Below are 20,936 nucleotides of genomic sequence, written 5' to 3' on the forward strand. Positions count from 1 at the left end.
GAGCCCGCACGCACAGCCCCTAGGGCTTCGCGGGGGTCGGAGGCAGCAGCCCATGCTCTGGAAGGGTCATCCTGCCACCTCTGTGCAGAGGCCGCCCTGGGATGCCAGCATCACAACTAGACCTGGTAGGCGGCCACCAAGAGCAGAGACTGGAGGTCCTGCACACCGCCCTAGACTGTCCCACAGACGCCAGTGCCCCATGCACCTGTCTACAAGGACTGGGTGGGCCGACTGGGCCCTTTTGTTCTATTGTTCTATTGAGCCCCTTAACCGATTGAATGGGGCCCACCCACAGAGGAGAGAGTGGCCCGTTTCACTCACTCTGCTAATTGAAATGTTCATCTCATCCAGAAACAGCTTTACAGACAAACCCAGAATAATGTTTGACCAAATATCTAAGCACCCATGGCTTAGTCAAGTTGACACATACAGCCAACCACCACAGCAAAGATAAGAACTGTACTTAATGCCATAGGGTTGGCCTAATTCCTGCCGCTACAGATAGGCTCTCACCGTGACAGAGCAGAGCGCAAAGCAGCCGCAGGTCCACCTCCTTCTCTTAGCCACAAGAGGGGCAAGGGCTCTTCTCGGGCCCCAGCAGCTTGGACACATCCCCGGGAAGGGCTCTGCTGGGTTCTGTGGGGGGCTCGAGCCATTCACCATCCATCCCTGGGCCAGGGGCTGGGACCAAGAAGCTGGGCTCAGAGATGGCTCTCAGCCTCTCAATCACACCACCTTCCCCGGGCAGCTTGCCCGGGTGCGCAGACTGAACTGTAAGTGTTCACACACTTGTCTTTTTCCGTTGATACGCAACATTCCGTATTGCACTACCCCAGGGTTTCAGGCTTCGAGACCCTAGATGAACAATAGCGAGCCCAGAGGGGGGAGCACCTGCTGTGCGCCCTGTGCCCCTAAGCAGGTGGGTAGCTAGCTCCCAGCATCCAGCTTCTAAGGACACCCAGGCTACTCGGGAGGCCTTCTGTGCCATCTTGGGCAAGGTACACCCGGTCTTTGAGCTGCACTGGTATCCTGCATGTGACTCCGTACCACAAGGTTCGTGTGAACGCTGAGATCGTGTGGGGAACAAGCACAGCACGGGCCAGAGTCAGAAGGTAACAAGTAGGAGCCCTAACCCACACAGCCACCATCTGGAAAATAATTACATCCTTTGCCATGAAAATTCATAACATTTATGCATTCACTCCAGTAAACCTCCCTCTCTCTCTTCTTAAAAATTTGTTTATTTCAGAGAAGAGAGAGAGAACGCACAAGCAGGGGGAAGGACAGAGGCAGAGGGAGAAGCAGACTCCCCACTGAGCAGGAAGCCTGCTGCGGGACTCCATCCCAGGACCCCCAGATCATGACCTGAGCGGAAGTCAGATGCTTAACAGACTGAGCCACCCAGGCGCCCGCAGTAAACCTTGCTTGGGCACCTGCGCTGTGCTGGCGGTCCCCACCTCGGAGATGGCGGTCCGCGCACCAAGTCTCATCCAGCCGCGCCCTTGGTGCAGCTGGGTGTGGGTCTGTGCGTCTGCTGCACGACTCAACAGTCACTAGGAGTCACCCAAGTGCATCAGTGATTGGATCCCCTCGGCTTTATCTTGTAAACCCAAGGTCGTCGTCTAAACCAGATCTGGCAGCGTTTCTCCGACGCTAGTGAAAACCAGGCAAACTGCTCTTCCCAGAGATGCCTGTGTAGGAATGTCTCTGACTGGGATCTCTGAGCTGGACCCGGACCCAGCGGAGGGGCGAATCCGGGCGGGGGTTCTCGGGGCTGGGGGAGGGACGGGCTGGACACACACCCTGCGCGACGAAGCTTTGCACTGAAAAAACCGGCAGCGGGGTGGACAGCGGCGGAGAGGAGAGTCCCGCGGGGCCGCCAGGCTGGAAGCGCAGAGGAAGGAGCACGTCCCTCCCTCCCCGCTGCGCCGCCCGCTCCGTCTGGCGCCCCTAGCGGCGGAGCCTCGCATGGCGGCACCGGCCTGGGAAGCGGGGTCTGCAGAGCCAGGCGGGAGGGAGGCCGGCCCGGGAGCGCGGGTGGTGAGGGACAAAATTTGATGTCTGGTGCCACTTGCATTTGAGTGTTATTCAGAAGATAAATGCTAAAGGCCAGAATTTAGTCAGTGCTCAGACAGATGGCCTCAAGCGAGATTTTGCAGGAAGTCCTCACCCACATGCAGCCAGCGTCCGAGAGCCTCAGACATGGGGCCACAGGTGCGGACCGGCCCCCAGTCAGAGCTGGAAACGTAGTGCGCTCGAGAGACAAGGTGGATGTGGTGGCCGGGGCGGGGCACGGGCTGGAGCTCAGGTGTTAGGAAGCACCAGAGACTTCTCAGTACAGAGACACCTGTACACGCACCCGAAGGGGACCGACCGTCAGATGCAACAACGCGCCGGAGAGTTTGGGGGGCGAAGACCTCAGGAACGTCGGGAACGCGCGAGGCGTTCAGCGCTAGCTCAGGCTACGTTCCACATCAGAGAGTTCACACCGGAAAGAAGCCAATGAGTGGACGAGACACGGCGAGGCCTTTGGCAGAGGGTCCGGCTGTCGGGGATCAGAGTTCACAAGGAGAGAGAGCCTCTGAATGTAGTGAATGTGGAGAAGGGTGCTGGCTCACAGCGGAGTCAGAGACGGGACCGTGGACGCAGGGCTCGCGGACGGGCATCCGTAGTCTGCACTAGAGAACCTCGTCGCTGTCCTCATGCAGGATGGAACCATCGCTGAACACTTTCAGCATCTGAGGAATACCAGCCAGACAGCCCGCACCCACCCCGCAGGGGGCCACAGCAAAGCCTTCAGGCAAGGATCTCGTGCCCCCAGACACCAGCACTGCCACCAGGGAAGCAGCAGGAGGTGAAGCTCTCCTTCCCTCCTGTTCCGCCAACGCCACAGCCAGGGCGCTCCCTCCAGAGGCCTGTGTGCCTCCCCCACACGCTGAGCCCAGCTACCCTCCCTTGCAACAGGCAGAGAGCGTCTCCTGTCGCTGCTACAGGCCCCACCAAGAAGTCCAAGAGAGGCGGCTTCTCTACGCAGTCTTTTCAGACAGTGGATACATTTCAACCATTTTTCCCAGCCTTGCCCTCCCTGTTGGTCAAGCTGGACCTCCTTGGAGAGGCTCCATACACCCCTGTCTTGGCGTGGGAGGTCTCATGCTGGGCTCACCGAATTCGTAGGAGGCTCTGGCCTCCTGTAAGTCCCCTTACCTTGCATTTTCTAGGATCTTATTTCGCGGGGTGTGAGCACCCACTGAGGGGCCACATGGTCACATCACCTGGGGAGCCTGCTGGACAACACAGCTTCCCAGGCCCCATCCCGGGGAGACAGATGAAGTAGGCCCGGGCTAAAGCAGGGGCTCTGGTTTATTTCCAACACCCCCAGTGACAGTGACAGCGCTCCAGGATGGGAACCTCTGGTCTCACCCGCCCTCAAAGGAGGAGCACCTGCGCAGGCAGGTTCAACTCAGCCACCACCTGGCCAGGCCCTGGAACTGCCGGACGGACAGCTCTGGCGCGCCCAGCTGTCCCAGCCTCGGGCTCTTTCCTAAGCACTCGGCGCCTTCGGCCGGCCGCAGCGTTCTTGGACTTGCCGTAGCGGTGGACGGCGATGCCCTCGCCCCAGTCCGAGTCCAGGCTGCAGCGATGCGCAGCCTCCGCGGGCCTTCCCGCTGCCCTCCGCCATTCCTCCCCTGGACCACTCCAACCACCCACAGACCAGGGGGTCTTCTCGAGTCAGACACTGGGTAGGTCCCTCGCTTGCTTCCCAAAGCCCTTCCTACGGCCTTCAGGGCCCTACATGCACTTCTCAGATCTCATGCCCCCAAAGATCTCATGCCCACCGCCCGCGCAACCCCGCACCTCGGACAGCTCCAGGACCCGCTCTCAGACTCTCCCGCGCCCCCGCGTGGGCCCCTGGGGCGAGTCCTCCGAGCTTCCTAGAGCGCTCGGAAGTGCCGGCGCTGCGGGGCGGGACTTCCTGTGGGCGGGCCGCGCGCCTACGGCTCCGCGAAGACAGGTTCCGCGACCTCCTCGGGCCTTCTGACCTGCCGTCGCCGCCCCGCCCGGTACGGCCGGAGTCCGCCCTGCTGGAGCTGTGGGAGGGAGCCGCGGAGGGAGCCGGCGCAGCTGCAGCGCGGGCCGGTTCCCGGTCTCGAAACTCCGCAGGCGGCGGCCCCTGGGAGAGCGCCCGCCCGGCGGGTGTCGGCGCAGAGCCGCCCGTGGGCCCCGGTCCGCAGCGTCCGCGGCGCCCTCTGAGGGGCCAGGCCCTCGCTGCGCAGCCTGGGCTCCGGGGACGGCGCGCTGCCCTCTCCCGCCCCAGTCGTCGTCCCTCGGACCCCGCATCTGAGCAGAAACTGAAGCCCGGTCTTGAAGGAGAACAGATTTTAACAGACTCTTAGTTTCACGGGGAGAGGCAGTCGCGCTCTTTAAAGACAGTTTGGAAAGTGGGGGGAGAATGGAGCACGCCCCCGCCCCGAAAGAACTCACTCGGCGGCTGCAGGGGGTGTTGGCATTCTCAGCCACCGTCCACGCTCTGGGGCTGACTGTTGCCGCTGTTTAAACAGTGGACTCCGTGCTTAACCGCGCCCTAAAATAACATTCCTGTCCCGCAGGGCTCAGGCTTGCCGGGAGCGGCGCCCCAGCACCCCTGACTTAGAGGCAGGAAACCAAGGCGGAGAAGACTTAACCACAGCCTCAGTGTGAACGCAGACTTGGGACCCTCAGACCGATCCCCCCACCCACACACAGTTTGCTGTAACCACTGGTGGACGCACCATGCACTTGCTCGGCACTGTGTGCCAGGCCCCAGGTGCCCAGATGGAAAGCTGTGGTCTCTCCCGTGGACGAGCTACACAGCCCAGGGGAGCTAGGAGGGGACAGGTGTCCACATGTGCCGGTGGACTTGCAGCCCTTTCTTAGGTCTCAAGCAGGTGAACTCATTTGTCCAAATTATGCAGCTAGTACCTCCCAGTGACAGCATCTGACGGTGTTCCTGACCCCAGGTTCAGGGCTTCCTGTCCAGCCACCCTGCATTCTGTATGCAGCACCACTGCAAGGCCACTGTCCTTCTCAGTGCACCTGACCCTCAGGCTGCCCCATGGGATGAGCACCCCCTGGTTCACAGGGCAGCAACCTGCCAGAGAATGGTGGACAGTGAGCCAAACCTGGGAACAGATTTAGTGACCTGCAGGCACAAGGCAGATTGCTTCCCGGGACCCCAATCCACTTGTCCACCCAAGCAGCACCCCTCTACCAGCTCCTGCCTGGGAGAGGGCACCACCGTGATGGAGCGGGCTGCATTTCTTCCGTCTCTGAAAGCTATAGAACACTCTCCATGGTCCTTACACTTGAAGAGCAGCTCAGGTATCTAAAATTCTTGGGGTGTGTGTTTGTGGTTTGGGGTTTTCCCTTGCAGGTCTCTCCTGAGTCTGTCCCATGTTGGCACTGTGGGGCCTCATCACTCTTTTCTTGCCCCTGAACTTGAATAGCTTCACCACTATACATGGCTGCTGTGGGACACTGTATATTGATTTTTCCTGGGATGGAGTGGTTAATATTTTTAATTTTTTTATTCGGTTATAATTTAACATATTTAAAACTCCCACATCTTAAGTGTCCTGCTTGACTTTTTACATATGTTTCCTCTCCTGTAAAGCCACCCAGTTCAAGACATAGAACTTTCCAGAACCTCCCCCCCCCCAGTCAGTACTTCCAAGGTGACCACTGTTGGAGCCTTAACTTCAGATACGTGGAACCGTGACCTATGCAGTGCTTTGTGCCTGACTTCTGCGTTCAGCAGAGTGTTTCTGAGGCTCGCCCGTATGGCCCTGTGTGCCGCGGCCCGCCCTTCTGTGCTCCTGACGGACAGCTTTACTCCTTTCCATAATCGAAGGACTGGTCATCTTCTGCAGAAGAGCCATCGGGAAGCATCCTGCTTGTCTTCCTCTGCCTTTCACATCTTCTCGTCTTCTTCCAACTGTTGTCTTCCACTTCACTCTGTGAGTCTCCCGTAGACCCACCTTCCACCTCCCTGACTTGGCTTTCTGTTGTGTGAATTCAACTTCCTGTTGCTTCTAACGTTTTTACTTCTGATAATACCTTTTTGTCTTACGGGAATAAACATTAAGTAATCCAGTGCATTTTCCTTTTTCACAAGAATTACCAAGAAATTAACAATGTACAATGAAATCCTAGTAAACTGTTCTAACTTGTGCTTCGAAGAGGACTTTAAAAATTCTAAATAGCTTCTCAACATGAACACTTGTTTGACCCCATTTTTGCTTCTCGAGGTTGTTTCTTAGCTAGAACCCACTGGCAGCTCCAGGGTGGTCAGTGCAGCCGGGCTCCTGGCCCCCTGGTTCCCCGCTGTCTTTGGCCGCAGAGCCCCTCCCACCCTCCTGCTCACACTTCAGAAGCCGCTCTCCTGCCTCGGATGCTGAGGCAGCCGTCGGCACGCTGGGCACCTGCCATCCCGCACCGCCGAGCCTCTGAGTGTCTCCCTTCTCCTCTGGGAGCACCCCAGGGGCAGGCACTATGATGCGGGGTCCGCGTGTGCATCCCCATCGTCCAGCTCAGCAGGAGCAGGCCCTCGGCCGGTTCTGCTAGATTCCACCGCACGCTGCGGGTTGAGACCAGCCCGGGCAGCCTCTGGGTCTCACTGTGCTGCGACTCCGCACCCCACACCCGCTGAACTGGCATTTTCCACTGGAGGGCCACCGGGGTGTCTCCCCTCAAGCCCTCTCTCAGCCCACATGCCATCTCCGATTGCGGGGGGCGGAGGCCGGGGTGGGCATGCCTGGGGCCCCTCACTGGCAGCGGTCCCCGTGCTGGCTAGGCGCGTCCTCACCTGCAGCCCCGCTGCAAGCTCCCCCGGCCCCTGGAAGAATCGGGTCCTCGTGGCTGTGGGGTGATCCCTCAGCGTCTGCTCTCCTGCGTCTTCCTCCACGTAATGCCTTTCCTTCCATGTCTTTTCTGCGTTTTGCTGATTCGACCTCTATCGTGACGTCAACTCGTTCCCTTGGTCCGAGCTCCTCGTGTTTGTCGGTCGGTCGCGCCACGTGCAATTTCACTGCCCTGGGAGGAGCCATCTGGGCCTCTGGCTGCGCTAGCACTGCCCTGGGGGAAAGCAGGCGGCGGGGCCAGACCTGCTGACCTCAGCTCGGTCCTGCACGGGGCCTTGGCCCCTCGGTTGAGCATGCGGTGCGGCCATGCGCCCTCCCACTGGCCCCTGCCCTGAGGCCCGCAGCTCCGGTGGTCCGGCCAGACCTGTCAGCCGGGGCCTCCCGGGGGGCCGCACATCTCACCTCCCCGCTCCCGTTCCATTCACACCGTTTTCAGCAGCCTGAGGCAAAGAAGTAAAGGCCTCCACGCAGTTACCTTTGATCAGAAGGCCTGGTTTCCTTTGCGGAAAAGTAAGCAGAGCTTAGAGTTCTCAGTGACTCTGCAGCGGCACACCGGCGCCCAGACGGCAAGAAGCAGAGCAAACACGCGGGGCAGGGCGCATGTTTTCAGTCCCACACAGGCTGCCCCTGTGCAGGGAGCCCGGCGCCCCGCCAGCGCCCAGAGCGGGCGCCGCGCAGTCGGGGGGGCCGGTTCCCTGTCGTGCTTCGCGAAGCCGTTTGGGCGCCAGAATGCCACACGTGCTAACTTGCACCTTGCGGGTGCTCCTCACCACAGCCCCGCAGGGACCCACACCTGCAGCTCCCAAGCCTCCCAGGTGAGGCGTGACCAACAGGAGACCAGACTCCTGGTGCTAAAGCCGCACTGATGTACACATGGGGGTGAGGACGGTCCCAGGGCCCATCGCCAGCCCTTTCCCGTGTCCCCGCAACCCCTGCCTAACACCCCCCAATGCACACCCCTTCCTACTCCGGCATCTGTCCTTGCTTCCTTTTTCCCTCACCACTGGCTCTAAGGAGACAATGTTGCTGCCCAAAGTCTCTCCACGCGGTGGCTCACAGTCTGGTGACATTTGCACGCACCCCAGCGAGGAGCAGAGACTCCTGCAGGAAACCTGGAGGAGACAGAGCCCCAGGTGTTGGCGGGGGGCAGAGCTCCCAAGGCTGGGGCCACCGGGCCAAGGACCTGCTGGGTCCTGCAGAAGCCGTGGGGGTGCCCAGGGGCTGGTGGGGCTGCCCACGGGGAGGACAGGAACCACGAACACGAGCCCAGAGGCAAGAGCAGCCTCCCCGTGAGCCTGGTGACCCACCAGTTAGACTGGACAGGCAGGAGACGCCGGAGCTGTGACCCCAGCTGGAGGGGCCACTCGGTATCCGTGGACGCAGAGCTGGCCAACTGGCAATGACTGGAGCTCTGTGGTTTCCGGCCGCAGAGACTGGGTGCTGGTCTGTCAGCACAGAAGTAGCCAGGACTCTCCGGAAACAGTGAGGTATGTCACTTCCTTTTTCCGGGTGCCAGCTCCTTCCTCAGGAAATCCTCACTTCCTCCTCTGCAAAGTAGTCTCTTTCTCTCTCAGGGTCCTTACTACTAGAAGAGGCGACAGACACAGTGAGGGGCTACAGACAGGCTGCATCAGTAGAGGGACGGACCACATGCACGGTTGGGGCTGCAGGCCAGTCCGTGTGACTTTGGCCCTCAGCCCTTCAGCACCTGCCTGGCCCAAATGACGCCCCTCTGCTCCTGCAGGCACCTGGCAGGTCTTGGGGGCCCAGGGCCTGGACCCTTGAAGGCAGGCGGACCACTGCCAAAGCAACAGTGTGAGCGACAGGAACTGCTCGGCACCATCTGGGGCCCCACAGGCTTGGAAGGCCCAGGGGCAGCCCCGAGAGTCAAGCGCTGCTTCAGCAACCCAGGGAATCCAGGTGTCCTGGTGGAGACCGAAACCTTGCTGTGACCAGCTCTCCCTGTCACCTTTCCACCTCTCATCTCTGCAAGGCCCTGTGTGGCCTTGGGCTCCAAAATGATCTAGGGGAACACAGGGAGAGGAACACTCCCCAGAAGTAAAGGTGTGCTCTTGCCAGAATGCATAAGGGGAGAGGTCCTGAGCAGAAGCAAACAACAGGCCCTGGAACCTGCTGGAAAAGAAAAATAATGTGCAGCCCAGGATGGAGTCACCGCTCTAGCTGGCAATGAAAAAGCCCTCTTCTGGCTCCTGGTTGTCAGAGCAGTTCATGCAAGACAGGGGACTCAGACACATTTTTTCTATTACATAAGCAAAGTATTTTGTAGAAAATTTGGGAAACGAGACAAATAGAAAGACGTCACAGTTCTCACCACGTGGCAGAAGTGTACTCTTCAAATTTATTTACATCTATACAAATCTTTTCTTCCAACCCTTTTTAGGTGGTTTGCAAACACCAAGTCCCTTGGTCTCCTGATGCTTTGGTGTGTGCTTCCTACACTCGGTGTTCTCTTACGAAGCCACAGGACAGTCACCAAATTCGGGCACGCTGGTGCAACACCGCACACAGCACCGCCCCCAGCTCTGCCTGTGTCCACTGCTGTCATTGCAGGGCTTTCCCTCCCCTCCAGCAGCCATGTCCTGCTTCCAGCTGCCATGTGTCCTCACGGTTCCTTAGTGTGATCAGTTCCTGTGCCTTTCTCCTCAAGGACGGCTTACTAGTTGCAAAGGGAAAAGAGCAACCACACCGTGGAAAACCCAGACATTCTGACTACGTGATCAGAATTATCCGTAGCCAGTGACGAGCCGATGGACACAGTGAACACCTCACTGCAGTATTCCCTCTGGAGATGTAGGACCCGTGTCCAGTGACGAGGAAAGGGAACAAGGCTGTGGACAGCACAGGGGGAGCTTTCCAGGCTGGGCAGCAGAAGGAGCGAAGGCTGAGAGGGAGGCTGAAGCAGGCCTGGCATGTTCAGGGCATGACGCCTGGTCCCACAGTTGGGAGCTGGAGAGGTGGTGCTGGAGGTGGTGGGGTGCAGGCCAGCGCCAGGCTGATCAAGGTCAGGGTGCACTGGGCACAGCAGATGGCATGGAGTTCCTAGCTTCTGGATTGCCGGCGTCCTCCATGTCCACCACAGATGGCCCAGCCCAGCTGTGATGATGCCCCTCTTCCTGCCCAGCATCAGGGGTCACTCATCACCGGTGCTTCTGTTTGGTGTGTGGGGTTAAGGACACACGGCAGACACCAGAGCAAGAGGCTTTTGTAGGAGAATCTTGTAGAAAGAATCATTGCCAGGGAGCAGGTGAACGTTTCAAGGGGCCCTCCGAGTTCTGGGGTTTCTGTAAGCATGTCTGAATGAGGCTGACGAGAAGCCACAGAAGAAGTCATTGACAGGAAAGCACCCGGGGCACGGAAAGACAACTGTATGGTGCCTCGGGGACATGCCGTTCAAGCCCCACGACACAGACCTGTGGCAGACGCTGTAAAGATTTCTCAGCAGCGATGAAACACGAGAGCACCCATTCCATCGAGAAACCCAAGAATGCAGGGCCTGTGGGAAAGCCTGCATCCCCAGCTAATGTGTCTGGAGACGCCAGAGAACTCCCACCTCCCACCCTCAGGCACTGAATCCTGCCAACAACCAAGCGAGTCTGGGAGCACATGCTCCCCCTTGGAGCCTCGGGAGAGACCCCAGCTCCCACCCACGCCTTCCTGGTACCCTGGGAGAGACCCAAACACAGACGTGGCTAGGCTGTGCCCAGACTCCTGAGCCAAGCAAACAGATCACAAAGGCAGGGAAGCTAAAGGGACATCATTTTTGAAAGGCTACTCTGCTGTTTTGCTGCCAGGCCCATGACCCATCTTTGCCTGTGAGTAAGTCAAAGCTCAGTTCCCACTCCAAGCCAGAAGCAAGTTAATCATTCTCTGAGTTCTGTCCCAGGCCCCAAACATCTGGTAACACCTGAGAAGAGCCAGATCCCAGCCATGACCCAGGAAATGAGCTTCAAACCAACCTAGGCTGACGCTGGCATCAAACCCCTGCCTTTGATGACTTATGGAATAGCACCTGTTGTTCACCCCACACTCGCCTTTGATAGGGCCTTAGCCTGGATTCACGAAGGAGCAGTACCCGGACCCCAAGCGACGAGGGGGCTCACTTCCCCCCCGGAGTCTCCCAGATGCTAGGCCTGCTATTCCCCGTCACTTACACCACTCAGTAAACCGTTCCCACCTTCTCCGGCTCGCATGTGATTTCGGTCCTGCACGAAGCCTAGAGCCCGCACGGCTGGTCCTGCGGGGCCTCCCCCGGGTCCTCGCGCCCCTAGGTGGGCGGGCACTGAAAACCAGCGGTGAGGGAGACCGGGCGCAGGAGCGTCTGTGCAGCCGAGCCGGGGCCGCGCGCCAGGAGGGAGAGCCGCGAGGTGCGCGCGGCAGCAGGGCCGGCCAGGAAGGCGCGAAGCGGGCAGCTGCGGGGCTCCCTCCCCGCCGCGGACGCTAGCGGCCCCTGTCCCTGAAGGAGGTTTCCCCACATCCCTCCCCCCGCCCCCCCGGATTCGGCCCACCTCCTCCCCCAGGGCGCCCCCACCTTTCTCCACCTGCACGGCCTTCGTCCACTCGTTCGTTCATCCCGCCGCCCCTGACCCCACCCGGGCCTGGCTGGAGGCGAGGGAGTTAAGACTTGGGAGGGTGGCGGCTCTGGGAGGTTGGCGGGCCGGAGCGGGAGTGGTCCGTGAGGATGCCACGACCGGAGCGAGCGCCTGGAGCGCCCAGCTGGGGTTGAGGACCCGGGGAGCAGCGGAGTGCACAGCCCTGCCGCGGCCTAGAGCGCCACCGGAAGTGCCCGCGCCGCGGCCGCCCAGGCAGCAGGTGCATAGTCCTCCTGCAGCCTAGAGCGTCACCGGAAGTGGCGCCCTGCCGCCCTGGGAACCGCGGCGCCTCGGGCGAACAGCGGGCTGCAGGTGAGTGGTGATCTGCTGCGGGCCGTGCGGGAGCGGGAACCTGGGGCCCGGACGCGGGTACGTGCTTATGCGAGGCTCTCGCTTCGAAAGAGCTGCACGTGCGCCGTGGGGAGTGACAGCCTCAGGGTAGTGTCCCCCTGACCAGTGTGACGGCATGGGGGCAGTTCCCCCGACCCCGGTGTGACAGCCCAGGAACAGCCCTCCTGACCGCTGTGACGGCCCCGGGACAGCCCTGCCTCCCACCCAAGCCCGTGCGACGGCTCTGGGGACCCCTGACCAGTGAGATGGCCTTGGGGACAGTCCTCCCCCTCCGACCCTGGTGTGACGGCCTCGGGACAGCCTCCCCTGGTCACTGTGACGGTCGCCGGGGTCACTTCATTCCCCGCGGCTCGCACACTTTAACCGGCCCTGTTTTTTAGTTGAGATGACGTGGTTACCAAGGCTTGCTCTTCAACAAGCTGGGGATGCAGTGTCCGTGCAGGTGGCTCTCCGCCAGCACCACGAGCTCGGTGTCAGGGTGGCCCCCCACCGGTGCGACCGCGGTGTGCCTGGAGGCTGCGGGTTGTCCCGCTGCCCGGGCTGATGGGTCCCTTGCCCCGAAGGTGTTACCATCCTGAAGAGTAAAAACTGATCTTTTACTTTACCTTCCTTAATTGCAAATGAGGTGGGACAAATGAGGAACTTTTATTAAAAAATACACTGGCTACTCGTCAGCGTTCTTTTGTGGGTTACTTGGTGACTGTTACGTTTGTCATGTTTTCTCGTTAACATATAGTGGTCTTTATGTATTAAGGATGTGAATCTATGTTATAACGATACCACCACCCCGCCCCCCCAGGTGGTGGTGGTGGTGCTTCTTCTTCTTTTCATTTCCTTCTCTTTTACTCTAAATTTCCTTGTGTAGTTAAATCTGTCAGACTTTACCTTTGGTGTTAAGCATAGCAAAATCATTCCTCAATCCAAAACTGCACCACTCAAATAATTTTTTAATTTTTTTGGTTTCATATTTTTATATTCAAATCTTTATCATTATCAAGAAAAATTTTGGTTCCCTTGATGTGTCTCCAGAGATTTGAGGACTGACCAATGATGCTGGGCTTGTTCATCCTGGAGCAAGACCACTGCAGGCAGCTAGCAGGTGCTGCCACCCCCAGCTGTGCTCTCAGCCTGTGGGGGCGGCGGAGCTCAGGGAGGCCAGCATGGTCCAGACAGCATTCCCAGAGGGTACCTTATGGAACACTAGTTACTGGGGTGTCTGTTTAGTCATGACTTTGATTTCTAGCGGCAGACACAGGCCCGTGGAGTCCCCAGGAGTGGCTCTGAGCTCACCCCCACTCTCCCTGTCACTTTCTCCCCTTGTCTTCTTTCTTACTCAAGCAGGTGTTCCCACTCCTGGTGCTTCTGCAAGGCACAGCAAGGAGATCCCCCAGGCCTGGGTCTCCAGAACACCACGGAGAGGGCTACCCTGATGGACACACACACAGGTGAGGGGTGGACAGCCAGGTGGGGTTAGGGAGGAGGGGACAGCTTAGGAGGGCTCTCAGAGCCCACCTGCCTGGCTACTAGGGGATGTCGCTGGGCTCAGGCAGCACTGCCCTGCCCTTTCTTTGCCTAACACGGCTCCCACCCCTACTGCCTGCTGTCCTCACCACTCCCTGTTCCATCCCTTTGCTCTCATGGCCAAACTCTGCACCCCTGTCTCTTTCTCTGCCCCCGCCCCTGCCTGGAGACTCCTGAGAATGAGACTATTAATTCTGGCCCTATTTCTCAGAACCCCGGCTAGCCTGGGCTCAGACTAGGTGACCCAGAAGAGTATGAGGAGTGAAAATCTGGCTAGCCTCCCGCCCACTGCCCTCCCAGGCTCCGGGCCCCACTCTATTCTGAAGATTTAAGGCCGTGCTTGCAGGCTATCGAAGCTGAGGACTCCCATCCAGCTTACTATGGTTGCTGTTGCTACAGTGAGAGACAAGCAGTGCTCAGGACAACGCCGCCTTCCCCCCAGCACGGACGCACGCACTGCCTCAGGCTCTTCCACCGTCATACTCTGAGTGGCATGTTCGGCAGCAGGAGCCCGGGTGGAGTATGGCCGTGGCTGCTAGAACATACTGCGTGCCCCCGCCCCCCACCTGTACCTGTTCTCCCTTGAAGTCAGAGAACCCCTGTGTCAGGTGATTCAGCTACTCCAAGTCCACGAACAAACACTCATCCCTTCTTAGGGCCCTGCCATGAAGCCACCCTTCAAGTCCCTGACTTGCCTCTCCCTCCCTCATCTGACCTTAATCCTGGCCAGATCTGGTCCAGTTGGGGTTCTTCACAGTCCCGCAGTTTTGGGCTAAATAATGATTTTAGCAAATGTCAACACACACAGAGTGGTGGAAGAGAAACAGGTCACGACAAAACACACATTTTTAAAGGGACTAAGGGGCACCATCCCTTGGTTGCTGGTCCTGAGCACATGCCATGGGATCTGTGGCCTGAAAGCGGGATGCAGGCGAGCGTGAGACCAGTGGTGGGTCTCATGGGTCTCATGTATGTCAGTCGGGAGACCGGCATCTTTGCCACAGACTGAGTTTCTTGGTTAGAAACCAAGTTCTAACCTTTTGGGAAGACTTCCCTCCATCAGGGTTTCTCAGCCTTGGCACTGGACATTCTGGGATGGAAGAGTTCTCATTGTAAGAGTGTCCTGGGCATTCTAGAATATTCAGCATCCCAGGACTCTACCCACAGGATGCCAGTACCACCCTTCCCAGTTGTGACAGGCAAAGATGTTTTCCCACATAGCCAAATGTGCCCAGTCGAGAATAAGGGCTCCATGTTTAGGGCTCCTCAGGGCGCCCTGGGAGCTGATCACTGAGAGGACCCCCCCTCCAAACACACACACACAGGGCTGCCTGCTGGTGCCTGGGATGGCCTCGGGAAGCAAGCAGTTCACAGGACCCAAAGCCTGACCCACTGGAACTGGAAAGGGTGTATGTGCCCCCCCCCATTTTAATTCTGAATAATTCTTGCTTCAAAACCAGTGCCTATGAGTTGCTTTCTTGAACCTCTAAGTCTGCCAAACCACAAGACCAGACTGGGCCTCCCTAGAGGGCTTCCTGTTTCTTAGCCCTGTGCCTGGGGCCTCTCCCCATCTCCAGTTGCTCAATTGAACAGCCGCCTTGTTAGGGAATTGATGGAAAGTGGCTGTGGATGCCTGCCTGTCAGTTCTTGAGAGGTGTTCCAGTGCAGCGAGGCAGGGATGGACCCCTTGGAAAGCTACTCTGGAGGCTGATGGGCTTGCCCTGGGGCTGCCCTCCTACCAAGCCACCTGCAAGGAAGTGTCCTTGTCTCACCTCCCAGGTGCCCCCATAGGCCCTGTGAACGTGGCAAGAACTGCCTGGCATCTGTTTTGCAACCACATCCCTGAAGCCATTTGTCTAAATGGCTGTGTGCCTGTGCCCAGGAGCCAGCAGGGCCGGGGCCACCAGCAGCATCACCACCGAGCAGCCAGGCCTGGGAGGCCCCTCAGTCCAGCCGGCTGGCGCTGGTCGCTGGCTGTTGCTTACTCTTGGCACTGATTTCTGTCTGAGGAAGGATTCTCTTGCTTGCCTGGACCAGAGGCCCTTTGCGTTTGGTGGGTTGTCAGGAGGCGTCAAGGACAGAGTTGTCTTGGAGAGTCCAGGGTTGGAGAAGTGAGCTGGGACCAGGACGTGTGCCGCCGGGGCACTCTTACCCTGTGCCTCCTGGTACCTCTGCTGGCTTGCTGCCAGTGTTCTTTGCCTTCCAGGCCGTACAGCAGAACCAGGATCACCCAGAGCCTGGGCTTCTGTCTCCTGCCCTCCTGAGCCTGAGGGTGGAGGCTCAGAATACCCTGGAGTCCCAGCTGAGGGACCGCAGGTGCCAGGCGCTGGGGAGAGCTGGGCAGCAACGGTCTGGGCAGCAATGGCACAGCTGTGTGCTGCACGCTGGTACCACAGCTCTGCTGTTACCCAGACGGCCAGCCCGTCCAGTCCCGTGCAGCTGTGTGCTGTCAGAGCTTCCTTAGGCTTCTGGTCACACGTCTCTGACCCTCTTTTCCAGCTTCCCTGGCACAGGCATCAGGCGGCGGCCAGACTTCTGGCTGTGCTGCTTCAGTGGCAGAGCGAGGGGCTCAGAGCACGGAGCCAACGCCAAAGCAGGAGGCTTTGGAAGAAGAAGGGGCACACCATGGGGAGAGAGTGCTGGGCCCGTTACAGGGGCCTCCCTGGGCACTGGGGCTTCTGGACAGCTGCAGGAATGAGGAGGCTGGAGACAGGCCCAGAGATGCCCCTCGGGTACCAGTTGTTTCTGAGAAACCTAGAGGGCAGAACAGCCTAGAGAGCAGTGTGTCCCAGTTGGATGCCACCCTGAATGCTCGCTCTGCCGTGGGCGGAAGAGGCCCCCGAAAAGGGCGGCCTTATCAGTGTGGCACCTGTGACCGGAGCTTCAAATGCTATTCGGACGTGGCGAAGCATCAGAGCATTCACTCTGGGGAGAAGCCGTACGCGTGCAGCGACTGCGGGAAGGCTTTCATCCACAGCTCGCACGTGGTCCGGCACCAGCGCATCCACCACGGGGAGAAGCCCTACGTCTGCAAGGAGTGCGGGAGAGCCTTCAGCCAGAGCTTCAACCTTGTCAGGCACCAGCGAATTCACACGGGGGAGAAGCCGTACGGATGTGCTGAGTGCGGCAAGTCCTTTGGTCAGCGGTCAGACGCCGCCAAGCACCAGAGGACGCACACGGGCGAGAGGCCGTACGTGTGCAGCGAGTGTGGGAAGGCCTTCCTCCACAGCTCCAATGTGGCCCGGCACCAGCGCACCCACCACGGGGAGAGCCCCTACGAATGTCAAGAGTGCGGCCAGGCCTTCAGCCAGAGCTCCAACCTCCTCCAGCACCGGCGAGTGCACACAGGCGAGAAGCCATATGCCTGTCCAGAGTGCGGCCGGGCCTTCAGCCGAAGCTCCTTCCTCAGTGAGCACCGGCGCATCCACACTGGGGAGAAGCCCTACGCGTGCGGGGAGTGCGGCCGAGCCTTCAGGGCCCTGTCGGGCTTCTTCCGGCACCGGCGGGTCCATACCGGGGAAAAGCCTTTCCGCTGCACCGAGTGTGGCCGCGCCTTCCGCCTGAGCTCACACCTGATCCAGCACCAGCGCATCCATGGCGCAGACTGAGCCTCCCGTGGGTGAACTGACCTGGATGTGGTGGGCGCAGCGCCCGTGAAACTCTGGCTGCACCTGCAGGGCCATGTACTTCATCCCACCTGCATGAGGAGGATGAGGGAGCTGCCGGTGCTTTAAGTTCTTGCCCATGGGGAAATCCCCGGTGTGTCTGCTGCTCCCCTGCCCACCAGTCAGAAGAGAAGGAGGAGTCTGAGGGAAGGCTGGCTTTATGGTGGAGATCTGATGAGGACACGTGTGTCCACTGAAACTAATTTCACATTCGTGACACTTTGCTGACCTATAATTCACATATGGTGAAGTGCACAGATCCTAAGGGCTGGGTTTTATGAGATTTGACAGATATAACCTGTTTTGACCTTTAGAACCACCATGCTATCAAGATAATAAACTATCTCCATCACCCTTTCAAGCCAAACCCCTTAGCCTCAGAGGCAACCAGTGATCTCGTTTCTGTCACTAGAGTTTTGCTCATTCTAGAACTTTATGCAAATAGACTGATTTAACATATACTTTTTATGTCTGACTTCTTTCCTTCTGCTTCATGTTTTTGAGGTTTATCTATCAGTCATACTTTGTTTTGGGTTTTTGTTGTTGTTGTTGTTTTCTTAGTTCCATAGCACTTTTTCAAAGGCAGGAGTCACTTTCTATTTTGTATCAAAGCTCTGTGTTTGTGTCTCTCCATCAAAGTAGGAGCTCCTGGAGCCAGAATTGTTTTAACACAGCCCTCCATACAGAGTATGGAAAAGCAGAATATACTCCACCAAAGAGTGTGAAATTTGTAGGGAGTGTGTGACAGATGGCTTACAGAGGAGACCACAGGCTCGGCCAGAGGAGAAGAGAACACAGATCTGCTGTGTTTTCACACCATTTCAGAGTATGCAGCTTGCAGAACTCTGCTTAGCCTCATAACGGCAGTACAAGAAAAGGAAGTTTAAGATATTTGTACTTTCTTTTTTTTTTAATTTAAGTTTTAGTTAACATACAGTGCAGTATTGGTTTCTGGAGTAGAATTCAGTGATTCAAGATATTTGTACTTTCGGGGCACCTGGCTGGCTCGGTTGAGCATCTGACTCCTGATTGGGCTCAGGTCATAATCTCAGGGTCATGAGATTGAGCCCCGTGTTGGGCTCCATGCTTAGCATGGAGTCTGCTTGGGATTCTCTCCCTCTGCCCCTGCCCCACTAGGGTGCTTTCTCTCAAACAAACAAACAAAAAGTACTTTCAACAAATGTTTCCTAAGCACTTACTTGTCCAGGCTCCCTGCCACTGTTCTGGGAGACAAAACCAGCATGACATGAGCACTCAGGGACTTCACAGGTTAGAGAGCGAGACAGACAAGGAAAGTCATTTGTGTAGTGCCCAATACAAAGCCTGGTAACAGAAGTACCTCCAAGGAACTAAGCCCAGGAGAGAGGTGCACACAGATGATCGGGGCGAGGGAAGAAACTGGGAGGAGCTCCCAGGAATGGGGGTTCCTGAGCTAGTTCTTCAAAAGATTTAATCAACAGATGGGCTAAATGTTGTGTACAAAGCAGGGGCCAGGGTGCACGAGGGGGCGTGAAAGGGGATGAGAAATGTGCTCACTCACGGAACCTTGGAATCTGCAGTCAGAGAAGGCAGACAGTAAAATTTAAGTGAACTCACTATTCATAACTCAACATTTTACATCACACCATGGCAGCGCCATGGATACAGATACGTGTTATTTGCCAGGTAGGAGTGGCCAAGTATCTTTGTTGCATGTCCTAGAACTCTGCCATAATGAACTGAGTGAGGTCATCTTGTTGGAAGTTTACTGTGATGACTAAGATAAATCTAAGCAGCCCCCTGGCCATGAGTCCTAACGTCCATTCATGATCCAAATCTGTCCTGGTCAGGCTCTGCTTTGATGTCACTTCATGGTTATCATCTGCTCTAGCTTAACTGCTGATTGTGAGTTATTTTGGGTCCTGTAACTGGCTGGGACCTCCAAAATAGCAGTACCAGTCTAGGGCTCTTGTGGGCACCTATTTCTTTGCAAATGTGAGCTTAGGCCAAGGGTTGTGCAGCCTGTAGGATACAGTTGCCCTCAGAGTGGATTCAGTGGCACCACAGCTACTGGGCTGCTGACTCTTGGGCCAGTGGTGAGGTGGAAAACTGAGCCCGGGATTCCCATGCTGAGCCCAAATCCTCAGATAGGCTGAGGGGGCCCAGGCTCATGGTCCCTCTCAGATACCAGTAGAAGCCAAAGCAATCACTCTTTAGAGGAAAGCTTCTGCTACTTAGACCTATAGTATTGCTGTTTATGAGATCAAGCAATGAGCTTAGAGATCACCAACCACACTGAAGATCTCACTGAATGGGGGTCAACAAAAACACCAAACAGTAGTCATAAACCTCAAAGAACTGCAGATAATGAAATTGCCAGATAATGCAGGCAAGGGAATGGTTATGTATGAAGTATGCACAGAAATAAAGAGGGCAATCACAGCAAGGAGAAAGCAATAAAGGACTATCAGGCATGGACAGGCAGGGTTTTTAAAGAACTTCTATAAATGAAAAATATAATTGTTGAAATAGAACTCAGTGGGTAGGTTAAATAGCAGATTAGACACTGCTGAAGAGAGCATTAGTGTAGTGGAAGATGTATCCAAGGAACTCGGATACCACAGAGACAAGATAAAAAATCTACAGGAAATGTGAAAGGATTTATAAAGCAGAATAAGAAGGTCTGGCATGGACCTGATAGAAGCCCCAGGAGAAGAGAGAGTGAAGGAGAGGACACCCAGTGAGGCCCCGCAATGACCTGCGCCACGATTACACAATTTCCAACTTTATCAGCAGCTGGCTGCCACAGCCCACCCAGTCGCTATTCTCCAGCCAGGCTCAAGCTCCGTATTGTGCAGGGTTCAGAATGGAGGTGAAGGTGAAGTCAGGCAGGGAGACAGCAGCCAACCCCACCTGGGGAAGATGAGTGTTTGCATCCCCAATTTTAACTGGCCCAGTCTCCCCATAATCAGGCCAACAAAATAATCAATGAAAGGAGAGGACACTGAACTTGTTACCAATACACTGGCAATTCCAGCCATCCTCAAGACCCAGAACCGTCACATTCAACATGTAAGCCACAAAGGACAACTGTTAACAAGTCGTGCCAATTGACAGCTGAGACTGTGTGGAGGGGCCTGGCATTGGTGCAGGCTCATTTCACTCTTCAGAAGGATGAGATTCTGCACTTTACAGGACTGGATTTTTTTGGACCCCTCCATTTATGGTGTTGCTAAAAGCTTTTCTTCATTTAATAAAAAAACTTTAATTCACACATCTGGGAAGCATAATGTATATGAAGCAGCATAAATAAAGAGAAATCCACACCTCGACACAACACAGTAAAAGCACAGACCAGCAAGAGAGATCTTCACATCTGAAAGGCTTGATCACCCACAAAAAAGAGCCACCGTCACACCTATCAGCAGACTTCTCAAAGCAACACAGGTGGCAGTTGGCTTAGCCTCTTCGATGTGCTGGGAGGAAACACCTGTCAACCTAGAATTGCATGCCCAGCAAAATTATTTTTCATAAAGAAGTTGTAAACATTTATAGATATATAAAATATAAGATCATTTATCAGTAAGGAACTTTCACTGAAACGACCTCTGAAGTTTATACTGCAAAGAGGAGGAAAATGATCGCAGAATGATGGTCTTAGATATGACACGGAGTGGTGAGCAAACAAAATGACCAATATGATAGTGAGGCCCAAACACTGGCCGTATAAAAGAAGAATGTCGACTGAAATACCAGACAATAGCATGTCTGCTAGAAGGGGGTGTAAATGATCTAAGATCCTCCTACAGCTGGGAAGGGGCAGAAGACTCTTTAAGTTTAGACTTCGATGAATACGTGTAGTATAATTTAATGTTAATTAGTAAATATGAACTGTATATATTTCCAGTCTGATA

General features: G+C 56.6%; 1 protein-coding gene and 2 long non-coding RNA genes across 3 annotated transcripts; 2 read left to right on the top strand and 1 right to left on the bottom strand.

Moving 5' to 3' along the window:
* The first annotated feature begins 3,983 nt into the window (after positions 1-3,983).
* LOC103656673 lies at positions 3,984-6,129 on the top strand. Its single transcript, XR_566662.2, has 2 exons — positions 3,984-5,358; positions 5,651-6,129. It is a non-coding gene; the product is annotated as an uncharacterized LOC103656673 (long non-coding RNA).
* A 3,108-nt stretch (positions 6,130-9,237) lies between these two features.
* Positions 9,238-11,686, bottom strand: LOC121101692. Its single transcript, XR_005833665.1, has 2 exons — positions 11,446-11,686; positions 9,238-10,220 (listed from the first exon to the last, which is right to left on the bottom strand). It is a non-coding gene; the product is annotated as an uncharacterized LOC121101692 (long non-coding RNA).
* Positions 11,687-11,754: 68 nt separating this feature from the next.
* On the top strand, positions 11,755-17,503 carry ZNF696 (zinc finger protein 696). Its single transcript, XM_008684090.2, has 3 exons — positions 11,755-11,818; positions 13,199-13,302; positions 15,878-17,503. Exons 2-3 carry the CDS (start codon positions 13,287-13,289, stop codon positions 16,984-16,986), a joined length of 1,125 nt encoding a protein of 374 aa, XP_008682312.1. The 5' UTR covers positions 11,755-11,818; positions 13,199-13,286; the 3' UTR covers positions 16,987-17,503.
* Positions 17,504-20,936: the final 3,433 nt, after the last annotated feature.

Source organism: Ursus maritimus, unplaced genomic scaffold (assembly GCF_017311325.1).
Source record: "Ursus maritimus isolate PB19 unplaced genomic scaffold, ASM1731132v1 scaffold_9, whole genome shotgun sequence".
Lineage (NCBI taxonomy): Eukaryota > Metazoa > Chordata > Mammalia > Carnivora > Ursidae > Ursus > Ursus maritimus.